Genomic DNA, 17,299 nt, shown 5'->3' with positions numbered 1-17,299 from the left:
AGTACATGAGAACCTGTCCTTGAGCAACATGCCCCACCAGACCCACTACACTAGTTCCACATGTGACACCGTATGGGTCTGGGATGTCTCAGCAAGTTCCAGGAAAGTAGAAGAGAGAGAGGAGTTTGGGTGATGCATCAAAGTCACTGCTCTGACCAGGCTGCCAAGGAGCATTATGCTCTGGTAGGAGAGGTCCACATAAAACAAAGCCATGCTCAAAATCAGATATGAGTTTCTGTGTGAGACAACACTATGTTGAACAAGAATCCACAGATGATTTCTCTTTCAACCCAAACATTCCCAACAAGTTTTTTGAAAAACTGCTGACAGAAGCTACTTTCTACACTTCAGACTCTTTTAAGTTTAAAGATGGTAAGTCATGTATCTGGTTCAAACCACTGCAAATTTTAGAGAAATGTATTCTAGCAACTAATTTGTCATAGATTTTGGCATCAGAGAGAGGAGTTATAACAGACAACAACTGTTGTTTGTTATAGTACAACTCACAGCCGATACTATTATTTCAGCTCTCAAAATACTCCGTTTCTTTTTTAAATAGAATTTCTGCTCATTTTTCTCACCTTTGTATAGTATCACCATATAGCTCCTAGGTAGCTGCTCTCATCTGTAAATCTAAAAGTACTACACAAGGAAAGGCAACACATCTAACTGAACACAAGTGTGTTTTAAAGAAAAAAAAAAAGTAGTATACAAGGAGTACATGCAGTGTTTGTTACCTTGATGTGCAAAATGGCTGTTCCTGGTGGGTGGGCATCTGTTATTGATCGTAGCAGCTTCCCACTGGCCAGATCCCACATTGTGATCTGCAAGCAGATTGTTCTCAGTACACGTTTACTGCCAAGGGGTTCTCTCCATCACCTTGTGCATTAGTACATCAATAAATTTCTATATTCCCAATATCATCCTGGCTTAGTTGGGTCTTCATATCAAAGAAAAGTGATCTGAAATCTGTTCCTACCCTATTTTTACAAGCCATTTACTTATCTGCTTATACTCTCGTTGACAACATTAGAGTTATCTTCACAAGTCTGAATCACGTCCTTTTGGCAAGCTCTCACCATCTGCCTGAACTCACTCACCTCACAGCTATCTGCCTGATAACACAATTAAAGAATGTAAGATAACTTTGCTACCACACAACACTGTTCAAAGTGGTTCAATGCATTTCTCTTGCACAGAATCAGTGAACAGTTGAATAATCCCTGCTAACACGCATTAGCAAAACTCAAGCATCTCCATGGCTACCATGAACCTTGTCATTCCTCTCCTCCTGCGTTTGCTCAGCATGACAGGTCAGGTAGGAGCGTACAGCTTGGTTTGCACTTGGATATTAAATTCAGGCAATTTCTCAACTAAGATGCAGGAAGTCCCAAACTACTTACTGCATAACTGAGGAACATTTAGCCCAGAAGAGCTGAGATTACAATTTGAATTAAACTTTTTATTGGAAATACTATTTTATATGGTTCCATAAATCATCTATCAAAGCTTGGTAGACCAGATGTTTCAGAACTGCTGCTCCAAAATATTTTATGAGTATCATTTAAAACTGGCCGCTGCTCTGCATGGATCAAATCTGTATTTCCACATGGTCTGGAGCAGTCTGTCATTTAGCCCTATCATAGGCACTGGAGTATGTTTCATCTAGAATGAAGGTGAAAGCCAAAGAAGCAAAGGGAAATGAAACTACAAAGAAAAACAAAGCAGCCTTCTTTGTATTCCATGGACCTCTAAATTTTACCAAGTTAACTTCTATCCATTTTGGTTTAGTTTTAGTCTTATAACTTTTCTTCAGGAATTGCTTTCTCTCTTTAGGTTCAGAGAAGGACATAAAACTATACCAGCAGACTCAAACCCTTTTTGCCCTGCATTCAAAAGCTACACTGCTTCCGTCATACAACAGAAGTAAGGTATTAGTGAAAATGAACTTTGGGGCTAGATATGAGTTTCAAGAATTTCAAGTCATCACCACAGTAAAAACTAACTTTAATTACAAAGCATAGATCTCACAAAGTGACCTAGAAAGACTAAGCTGGCTGTCCTGGTGTGCCATTGCACATTTCAGTTTATCAGGAGCAGGATGTCACAATGAGCCATGATTAATTGAATCCTTCACTATATTCTGCATTACCCATTTCTTCCACAGACACCTACCCCAAACAATCTGTCTGAGTTAGCTCACTGGATGCAGAAATTGGCTGGCCAAAAAAGCTCTGGGCAGATCAAGCCACGCATACTGCTTCTCAGCACAAAAACAACGAACAAACAGCTACATATTGAGTGTGCTTGGCTTGGAGCTATTGTCACCCCTGGATAGTCTCTCAATAACAGTCTGCAGAAGGACAGAGTACTGGACCATCTCATCCTGTGGGAATTACCTGTCCTTTCGCAAAGCCACACAGGAGCCTTGAACAGTCATTGTTGATACTGAGAGCAGAGATAGCCCCATACTGGGCCCCAACAGCAGTGCTGCCCAGACACAGCCGAAGAGCCTGGTTTTGATCTAGAGCAGAACAATTGGTAAGAAATTAAAGAGAAAGAAAGAGCAATGCTTAAAATTAACATCATGCAATTATTTACATATACAATTCACTTGGGGTACATTAATGATTCACAGGCTTACAGTTAAGTTCTTAAAAAAGTTTACAAGATGAGAGTACATGTTAGTACAGAGATAGTGGGACACTGTCTTGCAGGGAAATACAAAAATTATTTTAAAAAGTACAAAACAGGCACAGGGAATATGGAAATGCAGAGGTATTACAAACTGAAGAACAAACGACTAGAAAAATCAAAGCAATATCTAGCTTTCCTTTTACTATTCTGCAATGGTGCTTAAGTTGTAGCAAGGAAGATGACAGAAAACTAATTCTATCTTCTGAGCCTTATACTTCTGCATGCCGATTTGAACATCAATTACAAATCCCCAACACAGCTTTTGGTAAGTGTAATTTTACGTAGCTTTTATTCCTCAGTTTTGTTGATAAAGGCCAGAAGCTGGAGGGAAAATGAACTTGTGTCCCCAGGCTACACAGTTAAAATGCTCAATGAGTTCTAGTGCACATACCTCTTACTTTATAAGGAAACAGTAATGATCACCACACTGTGACAGAACTTCCTTTCCTAAGACACAGGCTACAGCAAAGGCGATGCTAATGCCTGCACAGCCTCCTAGGGGACTGGACTGCTGCATGGCCATGCCCTGTCTGCCCCCTGCAGACAACAAACAACAGGCACCTCTGTGCTGAGTTCTTTTATGCTTCCACCATGAGAGACTAAAAATTGCTTTATAAGATGTTGCACTTCACGTGTTATGAATGATATGTTATGAACGTTATGAACGTGTTATGAATATGTTATGAACGTGTTATGAACCCTCTGCCTGTCTTCGGTGCATTGCTCTTAAAAGCTAAGAAAACAAATGTTCTGGATCTGCTTTTTCTACCTCTCTTTGTTTTTGTCCTGCTTTTGAATGGGGGAGAAAGAAAAGATGCTTTGTGAGGACTGTTGAATTGAAGACTAGAGATTTGAAATACATCAGAAACACCACAATAACACTGTGTGTGGGATTTCACCTTGAGCAAGGAAGGGAAAGGACAGGATCCAGGGGAACAGACAGCAGCTGAGCACCAGAAACCCCCTGGACGAACTGCCCAAGGCACGGGACACATTACTCCAAGTTGCAGCACCGCTAGTGATGTGCTGCTATATGTGAAACAGGGCATGGACATATCTCTCATTTCTTCCCCAATACGAAGTAATGTATTCATCAGTCTGCACAGACAGACTGATGGCTGAGCACAAACACAGTGGGGGTCACCTTTCAAATTCTACCAGTATGAAGAGGCATTAGTGGGAGACCAAAATAAACACTAGCAAGAAGAGTACCTGAACTCATGGATTACTCTAAAGCACTGTTTAGGGTGAGAAGAAAGAGGCTAGGGCCAAGTTCAAATACTTTTTCCACTCTACTCCTTGTTTTCCTGCATCTACCTCAATAAACTCATCTGCTGTAATGGCCCAAAAGAAAGTAAAAAATTCCTTTTCCTGCGAAATCTGGATAGTGGTAGCAGAGAGGTAGGGATCAAGAGGGTGTTACAAACACCACTTGTTCTGCACACCAAATGAGACAGGGCCTGGGAGAGACAGAAGGGCTATGCTCTGTCTTGCAAATGCACAAGGAAGGTTCAGGTATTATAAAGAACTGTCAGTTTTGATCTAAAACATGACGACAGTAGTGGTCAAGAGGACACCATATGTTATGGGTGCTCAGAGACATCAGGATTCTTGTGAATGTTGAAGAGCTCTGCTCTTGAGATCTGTGGGAGGAAAAGAGAAAGGTGCCTTCGGTTGACCACATCAATGAAAATCATCACCTCTTCATCAGGCGACAAGCAGCCCAGGCAGTTCTGGAAAAGGCTACCTGTTCCTTCATGTACTTCTAACTCTGCTGTGCCTGCCAGCACAACACCTGATGCTGCATGAAGAAGAAGGCATCTCCCCTTTCTTCCTCTGCAGTCTGGCTCATGTCAAACACAGAACAAGGGAGTTGCATTTTCAAATGAGAACTGACATTTGCTTGTTTACACTTAAAAACATTTCATAAAGATACTCCTTCTACTGTAAGAGATGTTCAGTTAAACTACAAGTAGATGAAGATTATTTTTCACAGTTAAATAATCCAGAACTGTGTAAAACACTACTTTTCATTAGCTTTCCAAAGGCATGTGACATCATTCAAGATAAAATCCTCTGAAAGCCAAGGAGAATGCGAGGGTTCAAACTGGCTGAACCTACATGTACAGAAGCAGCTCTGAAAGCTCTGACAGTCACACAAGTTACTGTTTAAATAGATAACTAAATTTTATAAGCCTTGACATTCATGTTTAACTAAACAAAGGATGTATACAATTCAAGTGACTATACTGTGGATGGCTGCCATCATTCAATACATAAGAGGAACATGAAGCCAAAACTACTTCAGCATCACTATAGCGAGAAATTAGAAAAGCACCATGCAATTCATTGCATCTGCCACTCAAGCACAACGCAGAGCCTTCCTGAAGGTCAGTCTGATGCCACGGAGCCACAGCAAACCACAGCACCTTCTGCTGCAGGGGCCAGGCAGGGTGTTTCAGCCACCACCTCTATTACCAAGCACAAGGCAGTGGAAACGCTTCAAAACTAAGGCCATTGCTCTGCACACAACTCTCCTTACTAGGATAAGATGAAAGCAGAAGTCATGTGACGGAAATAAAAATCATCCTTTGCCATGCTACTAGAAAACACCTTGACATCACTGTGACAAGGGTGTACATGGCATAGATCAGAGAGAACAGGTCAAAGAAAAAGAAGAAAAATCATGGAAGAGTTCCATGGAAGCTCAGAGAACACAGAGCTACAGCTGGAAAACAAGTTCCCCAGAGAGGTATTCTCCAAATGGCGTCCTTCAAGTCCCAAAGAAGTAATTCCTGTTACAGAGGTCTGGAAATACAGTTCATTTACAAGAAGACCATCTGCTAACCATAGAAATATGTTTAAAAATAAGATGAATACTGCAGCTCTTGCTATTAAAGGCGAATTGTATTCTGTCCCTTCCACTTCAGCTTAAACCTGTCAGTAAGCCAATAACCTGTTTCCTGTAAGGCATGAAAAAGGAGAATCTTTCACAGCTTTCTCTGAAAAGGGCAGCAGCTTCAGAATCACTACTACTTTCAATCCAGCTTTACATCTTTATATGTATACCCACATGAACTTTCAAATCCATTTTCTTCCTCCCTCACCCATAATGTCAATTCAAAATAAACAAGACCCCCACTCCACCCCCAAATAAAATGCTTTGTATGACTCAAGTTATTCCTTCCTAAGAAGGAAGTGCCCATTGTTTGCCAGAGATGCATTTTCAGAGTTGAGAAATGATCACTTGGAAAGCTAACCCCAGAGAAACCCATGCCAGTACTTGTTCTTGTTTCCAGCCAGTCAAAAGATGACACACAAGGAGGAGCCATTAGATAAGATTTTTAAAAAAAAACTATGAATAAGATGGATGAAATTGCTTCCAAAGCAAAGCAAGATGCCTGAATCAATGAGCTCCTGCTAATCAACTGGTAGAGTAATAAAAATGGATAAAAGCAAAAGGTTATAAAAGCTGAGCTGATGATTTTCCACACTAATATTATCAGCTTTGAATTAAGGCACATTTAGGATTAAGCATAAAAAGCTTTTTCCAAATGCTTGAAACAAAAGTGGCTATCAATTGTCAAAAAAATGTTTTTAATTTTGCAATTTACATAAAGCAATTCTTCATCTGAAAAATTTCTGGCAGTAACTATTTGTGTTGCTCTCAAAGTCTGAAGTCAAAACGAGATGGCACTTTGATACAGCTCTACAAGTAAAGAATAAAAACAAGTTTGTGAATATGAAATAAGTCACTTTCCAGACCAAAGGAATAAGCATAGCGCTCCAGAAGTTATTACTTCCCAGATCACCAGGTTTTCATCAAGATCTTTTCCTTAAGCCATGACTTTCCTGAGTTTGAAAGGCCTGCTTTATTTCCTGCAGAATTACTCACTTACTACAAATGTTACGAATAGGTCCTTTCCTCCCACCTTTATTAGGCACAATACCAATAAATGCTCTCCCAGGAGGTATATCCCTCTTGGGCCTGGGAATCAGGGGGACAATAGATGGTGAGTTAATGGGGCAGGCTGCAGACACCATCTCCCCCAATAACACAACAGCTGTCCCCTAAACCAGAGCATGCTGAACCCCCCTCCCCACCCCCTGCCCTCAGCTTAAGCTAGTAAAATGATCACTCAGAGCAGGGGTTAAGTCAGACCACCTGTGGCTACCACATCAGGATCCCAATGCTCCCTCCTCAGCTGCATAACCGGTGCATGAGCAGGGCTTTCAGAAGTTGCTGTCTGCTTGCATGGGTTTCACAGAGTTTCTGGCTTGTGGCTCTTTGAATTGGGTTCCTACCCCACTTGACAGCTCTCAGGCAGAAATAGATGGATGGTGATCTCATGGAAGAGCCTTCGTCCTGCCCCGAAATAATGCCTTTACAAACAGCTATGGACCTGCAGCCCTAAAACATTATATATAGCACATTTACCTGTTCCTCTGCTGTTCTTGCCTGGAGAATTTGGAAGTGTGCAATGCACATGCATTCAATAACCAATTCCCAGACTGGCCAGCAGTATTATCCACTGACTGGTTACTGCACTGCCTTACTTGCTGCTTATCTGGCATCTTAAATTCTGGCACAGACAACATGCAAACTGGGCAAGACAGGAGTTGTTCATGCAGGGTACGTGCACAGTGCAGTGTTACTGTACCTTTTCCTTTTCAGTCCACCAGAAAGGGCCAAAAGAAGAAAGAAAACGCCAGAAATCAATATAAAAAGAAAGGAGTGAAGTAACGAACAGCATATGTGATAATCTTCAAAGACAGAGAGAACCTTCCGATTTTGCTGATAGTGTTTCCTTTTGTTAACATTTCCCCTTTTGATTTATTCAAGTAACTGAGAGGATGCTGTGATAGCTAGTGTTTTAAAACCAAGCAGTTTAAAAAGCATATGGAATCACTGAAGAAAAAGAAGTTTATAAATTTGGACTTCATTGTATTGAAGACCAAAAAAAAAATCTGAGAGGAAATAAAACTGGAAGTTCACAGTGACATAACTGATAAAACTATTTTCAACAGTTACCACCAGCCAGCCAATCAACTCCCCATTAACTTCAAAAAACAACCAAGGACAATGGTCCCCAAAATCTAGTTTTAATGCTGTCTTTAGGTACTTACACTACCTGTTCTCTCAAGATATCATGCTACCCCCACACCTCAACAAAGACTCAAGACACTAACCATAAGTTTTACAGTCAACAGAGAAAACAAATGGTTCAACGCTAATCAAAACAAAGTTTAGTTATATAGAAATTTTCTGCCCAGAACATAAAGTCTCCATGAAAAATAATACATTTCAGTGAGTTCTGTTTAAGGGCTAGTTTTTCAGTAGTGTAAAAACCTCTTAGCTCCTCTAGAAAGATGAAGAAACTAAATCTCTAAAGATTATTTGTTTATGGTTATAGGCTTGCTGGGAGAGCACTTCTCCACTCCAGCTAGCAATCCTCAAGAAAAGTCACGGCACAGAGCATAACTGTTCATTTGCACAATGCTCACAACTCCAAACAAGTTTCAGAAAGAATTTGGCAAAAGGATGGCCCTCATTGATATTAAAAAGAAAAAAATCCCCCAAGTGAACCCAGCACTAGAAACAAGCTAAGGGTCATATTCCTAAGGCACAAAAAACTATCATTTTTAATGATATCATCATTAAAAAACTATCATTTAACTGTGGTAACAAAGTATCAAATAGAAGATAAACTACCTGAAAGATAGGTTAAAAATGAGAGCACCAAACTCTTCTCACTAACGTCAGACCATGTAACAAACGGCGAATACCAGAAATGGCAGACTGAGAGGTTTAGATGGGTTGTTAGGATTTTTTTTTCCCCCTGCAAGATTCTGTGGCCCTGGAGCAGGTTACCAGAGAGTGTGTGCATGCATGTTTGCCTGTTGGGCACTATTTTCCATCCGTAAGAGTTTTTCAAGACTTGGCTAGACAAAGCCAGGGCTGCCCTGACCCAGTTATTGGTGACAGTCCTGCACCAAAGAGGGGGTGACTACAGGCCTCCAGACATCCCTTCCTACCAACATTTCTGCAACACTTACAGGATGTCAAAGAGTTGGCATCTAATCCAACTCTAATCCACAAGAAAAATATTGTTTTTCAAAGATTAGATGCTCAATCTGAGAATTGTCCTGTAATAATTTTTCAAGAGCCAACAGAAGCATTCAAAAAAGCAGAATGAAAGCTACCCAAGTCTTCCTTAAAAAGGACAAAGCAGACAAGTCAAGAGGTACAGGTGGACTTACAAGAAGAGACAAACAAAATAGCTACATAAAGTCAAATATATGGAAGAAAAAATAAAGGGTTAAAAAATTTGCTAGTGAAATAAAACTATTCAGAGAAATTTGAACATCAGCAACACTGACCCAGAAAATGGACCTACATTTTTGCAGGCAAAAAAAGGTGATGTTTCCATTGTACAGTATAAACCATGCAGCTTACAAAACTTCAGGGAGTAAATCTCATCCTAAGTAACACATCTAGTAGAAAAATGTTTTCATAAAAAAAGTACAGAAATTGGTAGGTCTACAGACATAAACTGCTGGTTTAAATTACAGAATAAAACCAAGCCAGAACACTAATCTTCTCTCTTTGCACACAAGAAGGCCTTATGCAGCCGTATCCTGCGAGGATTTCTCTCTTTGCAGATAGATCTGAGAGCACTGGGGTCAATGCCCAAGTTTTAGTTACAGAACTAAAAGAATTTAGCAGATAACAGAAGAGTCCAGGAAGCATTTGTGCCCATATCTGAAACAAAGCTGTATGACATACTTTCATTCCTCACGACCTTTAAATTACAGCATAGACTCACAGAATAACTTTGGTTGCAAGGGAGCTGTGGAGGTCTCTGGCCCAGTCCTGCTGCTCCAAGCAAGTCAACAAGATCAGCTTGCTCAAGGCCTCGCTGAGTTTTGAATATCCCCAAGGAAGGAGATTCCACAACCTCTCTCAACCCTTATCTAATGCTTCAGCACCCTCATGGTGAAAAATTTAATCAGAGCTTCCCATGTTGCAACTTGGGTCCACTGCCTCTTATCTAACACCATGGACCTTTGAGAAGCATCTGAGTCTCTCTTCTCTATACCTTTCCATTAGGTAGTAAAAGATAGCAACATGATGTCCCCTTAGCCACCTTCTCTCCACGCAGAAGAAACCCAATTCTTTCAGCCTCTCCTCATGCATCATGTATTTCAGCCCTGTAAATCATCTTGGTGACCCCTGCCCCACTGGGCTCACTGCAGTACATCGATGTCTTTCTTGTACTGAGCAGCCCAAAATGGGACACAGTACTTCAGATGTGATCTCACAAGTGCAGAATAGAGAGGAGTAATAATTTTCCTCAACCTGCACTTGTGATAATACAGTCCAGTACATATAAACCATCTGGCTGTATAAACCATAACTTTGTATGTTTCAACAGATCAGAAAGCTTTAAAGGCCCTGTTGCAAGTATGCAGAGAAGTTCTTCAAAGCAGTGACATTTATTTTAATAAAAGCCAATTAGTGGAAAGCTGGCATTGTGCCAAGTTTCCTAAAGGCCACAAAATTAACTGAATAACTACAAACTACAGGGCCTTGCAAAGATCATGGCCAAAACAGCAGTAAACATGTTGGTCCAACGTAATCAACAGTGTAACAAGGAAAACTTTGCTTAAACACACTTGCATTGAGCAAAACAAAAACCCCAAACAAATCTTACAAAATACAATCAATTAAAATACCATAGCATACTAAGCATCTTGGACATTCAGGCATCCTCTTAAACAGGACTTGATGCAGACATAATCACAACAAAGGTAAGAATGACCCTTCCTTTTTGCATGCTTTATATAGAGTCCTAGAGCCCCTTCTGGAGTGTAAAATGCTAAAAATAATCTTTCTCTATTATGACACTTGCAGAGAACAACTTCTTGTTTAAAAGCTTACTGACTTCATAGTGTCTGCATATAGAGAGAGCAACAAGAAAATCAGAGTAAAAATGTGTTCCATAGTAATGATATTGGAGATCTCCACATACTAGACAAATTTTAGAAAAAACACAAAGATCTACCACTAAAAAACTCAGTAAGATCATCTGTTGACTGTAGCAGATAAGAAGTTATTTATATTCAGATTAAGCACATCCTGTAATTGTTTCAATACTGGATTAAGCAAATGGCATCAAATAGTTTAATGTCCAAATACCCAGGAAGGTGAGTCTTACACTGTCACAGTCCTTCCCATCCTTCTGTTGTATCCTGCCCCCTGTAACTTTTGGTCTCTTGAATAATTTCAGCCAACTTTGAAAGAAAAGTAGAGAAGATAATGAAATTTCTAAAATTGTTAAGAATTTGGTGCTGCATAGAGCAAAGGCGCAAAAACTCCATGTGTATGGGAGCAATTCAAGAGCTGTTCTTGCCCAGCTGGTGAGCTGGATAAACAGAGGCACAAGCTCAGAAACTTTTTTAAGAAACTTTGCTGATAAGAGGAATGAAAGAATAACAGAATGAAGGGACGCAGAGGTAACTGGTGCAGGGGAAGGTCAGGGAAGGAGAAACCTATGATGCAAGCCTGCAGGTAGCCATGGGTCAGAAGTTCCACTTCCTAAGAAGCACATTTTAATTTCCCTAATGCTGGCAGCTGTTATGGCATAGGGGAGAAGAATATTAATACTGCATGAGATGATGGTTGTATACTGGTTCTGGTTTCTTCCACATGAAAACAGAGCAATTTATATTTAAACATAGAAAAGGCTCTTTAGACAATTGCCACGGAGCTAAATTTCTCCATATCAATGTGCCAATCTCCAACAAAGCAGAAGAAATATGTGAATAAGGACAACTAAAATATTATTTGTTCTTTATTTCTTTACTGAAAGAAAATCACATTTATCACAAACAGAACATATTAGAAGAAATCCACCCTGCAGTTCTAATTCAGGCTGGGTTTTTTTGCTTCTGTTTGTTTGGGGTTTTTTTTAAGATCATTAAAACGCAAAAAACTCAAAAACTTTATTTTTAACTTACCAAATATCAGTGCTAACCCATGGGAAGTCCCCACTGCTATCAGATTTGATGCTGCCTGAAATAGTCATGCAGAAAGATTGAAAGTAGAAGAAATGTCAGTCACAAATCCACCACTTAAACTCTCACTACACTCATGCAAAGTTTGCCAAAAGGGGAAGATTTAGAAGGTTATAGATATAACCATTTTCTGATTTGTAAGTGACAAGCAATTCCTACGTGAAAGCTAGAGAAGTATTACACCTGAACAACCATCACACAGATCTTCTCAAGTTCAGAGGGCTGCCTTTTCCTCTGCTGTTTGAAATTCAAATGCTCAGAGTGGTACCCACAGTGAAATTTCTTCTCTGTAAAGTCAGCCTCATTCTTTTGGTGTGGTAGCTGAGTATAAATACTCAGAGGGTTTTTCTCACTCAGCTGCTACATCCACATCTGAACTCTTCTACAACCCTGGGCAGCGCTGGTCCCCTGAAGAGACAGTCCACAGAGATTCCAACTTCCTTCCATGGGGAATTAAACATAGCTCCAAGATTCTATCACTCTTGCAAACCTGCACCCAATTAAATAAAACTTAATAGAAATCATATCATGCTGTAGATATATTAATGTTGTTCTACTTTTTATTTCTTAGCAAGTATAAGTCATTAAAAAAAAATAAGTGCTTTAATGTCTGGAGTGTGTAAGTACAGGTTTTTATCCTATGTGCATATCAGTCACAGTGTGCTTCCAATTTTGCTGTGCAACCTTTTGCCTTAGATGTGACTATGGTTTTCTTCCTTTTTCTTTTTTAAACAAAAAGCATAATTTCTTATGGATTGCTGCTACTACAGTCAAAGCAACCAAGCACATCTTTAATTTCTTCGTAAAACATTAAAACTCATTTCACAAGGGCAGAACAAATACTTGCTGTATTTCACCTCCTTAAAACGTTTCCCTTCTCCTTTAACTATAGACAGCTTCACTTCTGATGTATTTTAATTAGCATGCTTGACTTCAAGAAGTTAATGCAAATTGCAGGAGTATCTTTCAGACGGGCTTTTAGTGAAATTTTATATTTTAAGGTCATATTTCAGTTACATCAGAGCCGTAGAGATTTTGAACCCATCACTTTATGAGCATTTCAGTTTAAGTTTCTTCAAAAAATTGTTAGGAGTCAAAGCAATAACTGGCAAAGAAGAAATAGCTAGGGAAATTGAGTTCAACAGATGAACACTTACCTTATGGGGAAAGGTTAGGTGTTCAACTAACAAGCCCTGGTGATGGCATGAAAAAGGGGAGAGCGTGGGGCTTGATCAGCAGAGGAACAGCTGGGCAGTTAAGAAAGGTTGAACTCTGCCTCCAGGAACCAGATGTTTTATGCTGCTTCTCCCACCCCTCATATTTGAAAATTCTTAGTAAGGGTAAGAAGGAAGATGCATTTATCAGCTGTCTTAAACTACTGCTTTAACAAACTTGCATGAAAACTAACTATGCAGTACCTGAAAATTGTTAGAGTACTTACAATTGCAGTGGGCAAACCAGCATCCACTTTGTCCTAGAAAAACAGGACAAGTCATGAGTAAGAGAGACAGAACTCCCAGCTCCATGCATGTGTCTAATAATTAGAAGTACAACATGCAGAAAAATTAACACAAGTTGCATTTTAATAGTCCCACCAGGGCACACAGTGCTGAGGGAACCACTGGCTAGAAATACCCAGAAGGGATGAGAAAGTGCACAGAAATGGAGAGAAAGCAGAATATCCTGTAATTCCATCCGAAAGTTACTGTGTTCTTCTCAAAACAGTCTAATCTTAATAACAGTTTTCAGTATTCTCTGTGTACACGGCATAGATATCGACTGTAAAACTACTTCCCTCTCCCCTCTCAAGCACACATTATTAGCTTCCCATTCAGGTGGCTCACCCACACCTCCATCAACGCAAGTAACAGCAAGTAACATTGAGACCCTGCTCACACAGCCATCACAAAACACTCACAGATGAGTCACCTGTATTCTAACAAGCCTACCTTGCACGCTTCAGAAATCATACACTTTATAAATCACTACCTTAGCTCTGATCTTGGACAGTCAGTTTTCCCCGGCAGTACGAGCTATAGACCAGCTCTATTCCACCCATGCCTGAAGGGCAGTGTCACAGACGCAGGAACATGCAAACCTGCTCCTCGTTCAGCTCAGAACAATGAGTGTGTTCTGTGCCCACTGCAGGCATTAAGCAAACCTGTTTCCAGCATCTTCAAGCAAGCAGAACAATAGCACTACTATCATTTTATATTAACATTTCCCACCAGGTTTAATGACATCTAGCAACGCAAATCAGTGTTAAAGAGGACCTACCATATTGCTGCTGCAATAAGTCAGTAATACCTGACTCACTACTGGCTAGGGATTACTAGTTAGTAGTTCATGTACCAAACATGTTAGTATTATCCAGACCTAATGGTAGGGGGAGGGAGGAGATCACACACACCCTCCTCCATGCCAGAAGTTCAAATTTTTCTTAATGGATGTGACCAAGAGAAAAAGACACTTACTGCTGCAGATACTATTTGGGCAGAAATTCCTTTCAGAAGCGAGAGCCGTATAACTGATCCATGGAGTGAGTGAGAATCTGGGAGTTTTTTCCTCCTAAGGAAATAAGAAATAAACCAAATGCATTACAGCAGAATAAAAGTTTGGAACTTTGCCTAACCCACAGCTAAACCAGCAGGTAAATTCTGCATGCACTCATAACTCATGCGGTTTCCATTCTTATTCTTGGGGCCTACATGCACAGAATGAAACAGACATGAGATTATTAGCAAAGCCTGCTATGCACCACTGTGCCTGCATAAAATTTGTTTTTAACTCATCTCCCAGGAAAAAAAAAAAAGTTCTTCAAACAAATTGTCAGTTTCAAGCACATATCTGCAAACCTGAGAATTTATTAATAAAGTCTGAAAGCAACACTTTTGCTCTTTAATTAATCTTTCAGTGAGTCAGGAAGTTTCAGCCTTTACAGGTGAATATCTAAGGAAAAACACAATTGGAAAAGGTTCATTAGCAGAATACAGACGCCTAGGAAAACTGGATGTATACTTAAAGAATAACATTCAATTAAAACACAGCTGATCTGATATGAAAGTTTAAGTATTTCTGTTTTTGGAGAAAACGTCTTTAAAAAGTAACTAGTGTACGAGGGACAGTTATTTCTAAAGAGCATTGGTATACTGTAGCACACACAGTAGAGGGGAAAATCCCAGGAAAGTTGTAATTTTGTTGCCAAGCTCACACCACCAGAAAGCCAAATTTCCAAAACTAACACGGAAACATTTGGTTCTTATCTCTCCAGAGGTACACAAATAAGTAGCTCACGTGTAGGCTGAAGAAACATGTTGTTAATAGCTTATATAATGGCTAAGGACCCATACACATGGCAACTAGCTTCACCCAAAGATGACAATAACACTTTCAAGGTTTTTCTGCCCACTCTGTACTGGAAAATGTTTAAGCCACTCCACGTAACATTTCCCTCAATACAAACCATCTTATCTGAAAAAAGAAGACAGTGAGTCAGTACACCACCATATGCCACCATAAACCATCACACTTAAGAGTGTTTATATCCTATGCAATTGCTCATGCAACAATCACAACTTCTTATGGCACAAAAGAAGGCCATGGGAGTGGCTCAGGATGTAGGATCAGGCCATCATTTGAGTAATTAATGAGACAAGTCAGCAGTATTATAGCTAATTATCACATTCCAGGCTGATTCAGATGTCAAGATTAGCATTCCATTTGCAGGAGTGACAGCAGTTCACTTGCCTTTTAAAAATAACCACCAGCTGCTTGCAGACTCTGGAAGTCATCAGACACCTTTGAAAGATTTTCTTTAAAGTCATCATGGTTCAGTGTTTTAAAGATTCCATTAAAATTCAGAGACATTTAAATACTCCATCTCCCATAAAATGCATTTATTGCTCAAACAGGCTAGCCCTCAGTGCAAAAACAAATCCCATCTTTGCCTACTTGATCCTGCAGGAATAACACTGTTCTGTCAAAAGCAGCTTCACCAGAGTCCCTGCAGCATCCCCCTGGGACTTCAGCACTAGGATGTAACAGCAGGAGACAAAATCCACACATGCAATCAAGGGTTCCTACCCATGTAACAGACAAATTGCGTGCTCACAGCAAAGCTCAGGGAGGAGGTGCTTTAGGAAGTTTCAACTGCTCTTAGCTTTGGATTGTCCTTCTACCCACTCAAAAAAGGAGAATTTGTTTTTAATGGATATAAGCAGTGCTCCTTCAAAAATCATTTAACCTCCCAGGCTATCAGTCCTGCATTACCTTTTCAGGTGTGTCCGGTCCCCACTGTCAGAGCTTGCTACAGAAGATGTGTCATAGGAGTGCGTATCCATGTTATCAATGTTCAAGAGAAAGGGATCCTCCAAAATGAAAGACTCTTCTTCATCATCAGTCTGAAGGAAGAGAATCACCACAGCTTACTAAACGTTCAAAATGCACAACACCCTAACTGAAACATGAGCAAAACAGCATCAATTAAGCAGAAAAATCAAGGAAAGAACCAGATAGTCCCATATGTTAAAAACAGAACTATGTAGTATTTTACTAAACTGATTCTGTGGAAGAACCGGTTTCCAGAATTCACAATAATCACAGAAGTGAGCTGGAGAGAAAGTTATTCAACTAATCGTTCTTCCCCAGATATGATCTACTCCATCAAAACTTTAACAGACCTTTAACTAAGCTGTTCTCAAAAGTCTCCAATTGCCACAAGAAGGCCTAGAATTTTTATCATCTACTCCAGCACTTCACCAAGTGGTGGCTAAGAGTCTAGCAGTCCCTCCGGCTGCTATGAGGGTTGATTTTGCTCTTCTCTTTCTGTGCTCTTCTGCTGGTGATCCATATGTATCTATCTATCTATCTATCTATCTATCTATCTATCTCCTCTCCTCTCCTCTCCTCTCCGCCCCCCCACCCGGAGGCTTAGCCTGGGACTGTTTTTATAGTAATTTTTAAATGGCCATTCTCCCCAATGTCTTCTAAATTCAGTACAGTTCATGTTCTTCTTGAAGCACAGAGCCAGAGAGAGCAAACACAATACCCCACCTAATGCCGAATGTGTGGAGAACACAACAGGTGCTCCTCATTTGTCTTACAGCTGGCAGTCCTGTGCCCATTAAGTGTCTTTTTGTTTTCCAGTGCAGCTGTATACCTTTTTGGCTCAGTCAGGCTGTTCTCCACTAAAATCCTTTTCAAAAGATGCTTTGCCAGTCATTCCCATCCCATATGCACTGAGATAAATAGCATTGGAGTAAAACTTCATATTTGCCTACACTGAACTATGATTTCTTCAGATTACCTCTCAAGTTTAAGACTACCAGGATAATACTCCTCTGATGTGGATGTGACCACGTCCTGCCAGTTTGGTATCACCCAAATTCAGTAAGTTCTCTCTACCCTCATCACTCAAGGCATCAGCAGAAACAGGACATACCCCTGTATGCTACCCCTCAACATCCCCTTCTACTTGGGCAGCAAATCACCGATGACTATTCCTCTCATTCCTAGACTATATCTG

General features: G+C 40.1%; 1 protein-coding gene across 2 annotated transcripts in view; it reads right to left on the bottom strand.

Moving 5' to 3' along the window:
- VPS8 (VPS8 subunit of CORVET complex) overlaps positions 1–17,299 on the bottom strand; it is an 89,940-nt gene that overhangs the window by 68,287 nt on the left and 4,354 nt on the right. For both annotated transcript variants that reach the window (XM_076341748.1, XM_076341747.1), the window contains exons 3-8: positions 16,045–16,175; positions 14,250–14,343; positions 13,217–13,249; positions 11,719–11,773; positions 2,400–2,524; positions 738–824 (exon numbers count right to left, since the gene is read on the bottom strand). In XM_076341748.1, the coding sequence (XP_076197863.1) occupies positions 738–824; positions 2,400–2,524; positions 11,719–11,773; positions 13,217–13,249; positions 14,250–14,343; positions 16,045–16,175 (525 nt within the window). The remainder of the gene's footprint in view (positions 1–737; positions 825–2,399; positions 2,525–11,718; positions 11,774–13,216; positions 13,250–14,249; positions 14,344–16,044; positions 16,176–17,299) is intronic.

This window comes from Aptenodytes patagonicus, chromosome 6 (genome assembly GCF_965638725.1).
Source record: "Aptenodytes patagonicus chromosome 6, bAptPat1.pri.cur, whole genome shotgun sequence".
NCBI lineage: Eukaryota > Metazoa > Chordata > Aves > Sphenisciformes > Spheniscidae > Aptenodytes > Aptenodytes patagonicus.
This window is presented reverse-complemented; position numbering and strand designations above follow the sequence as displayed.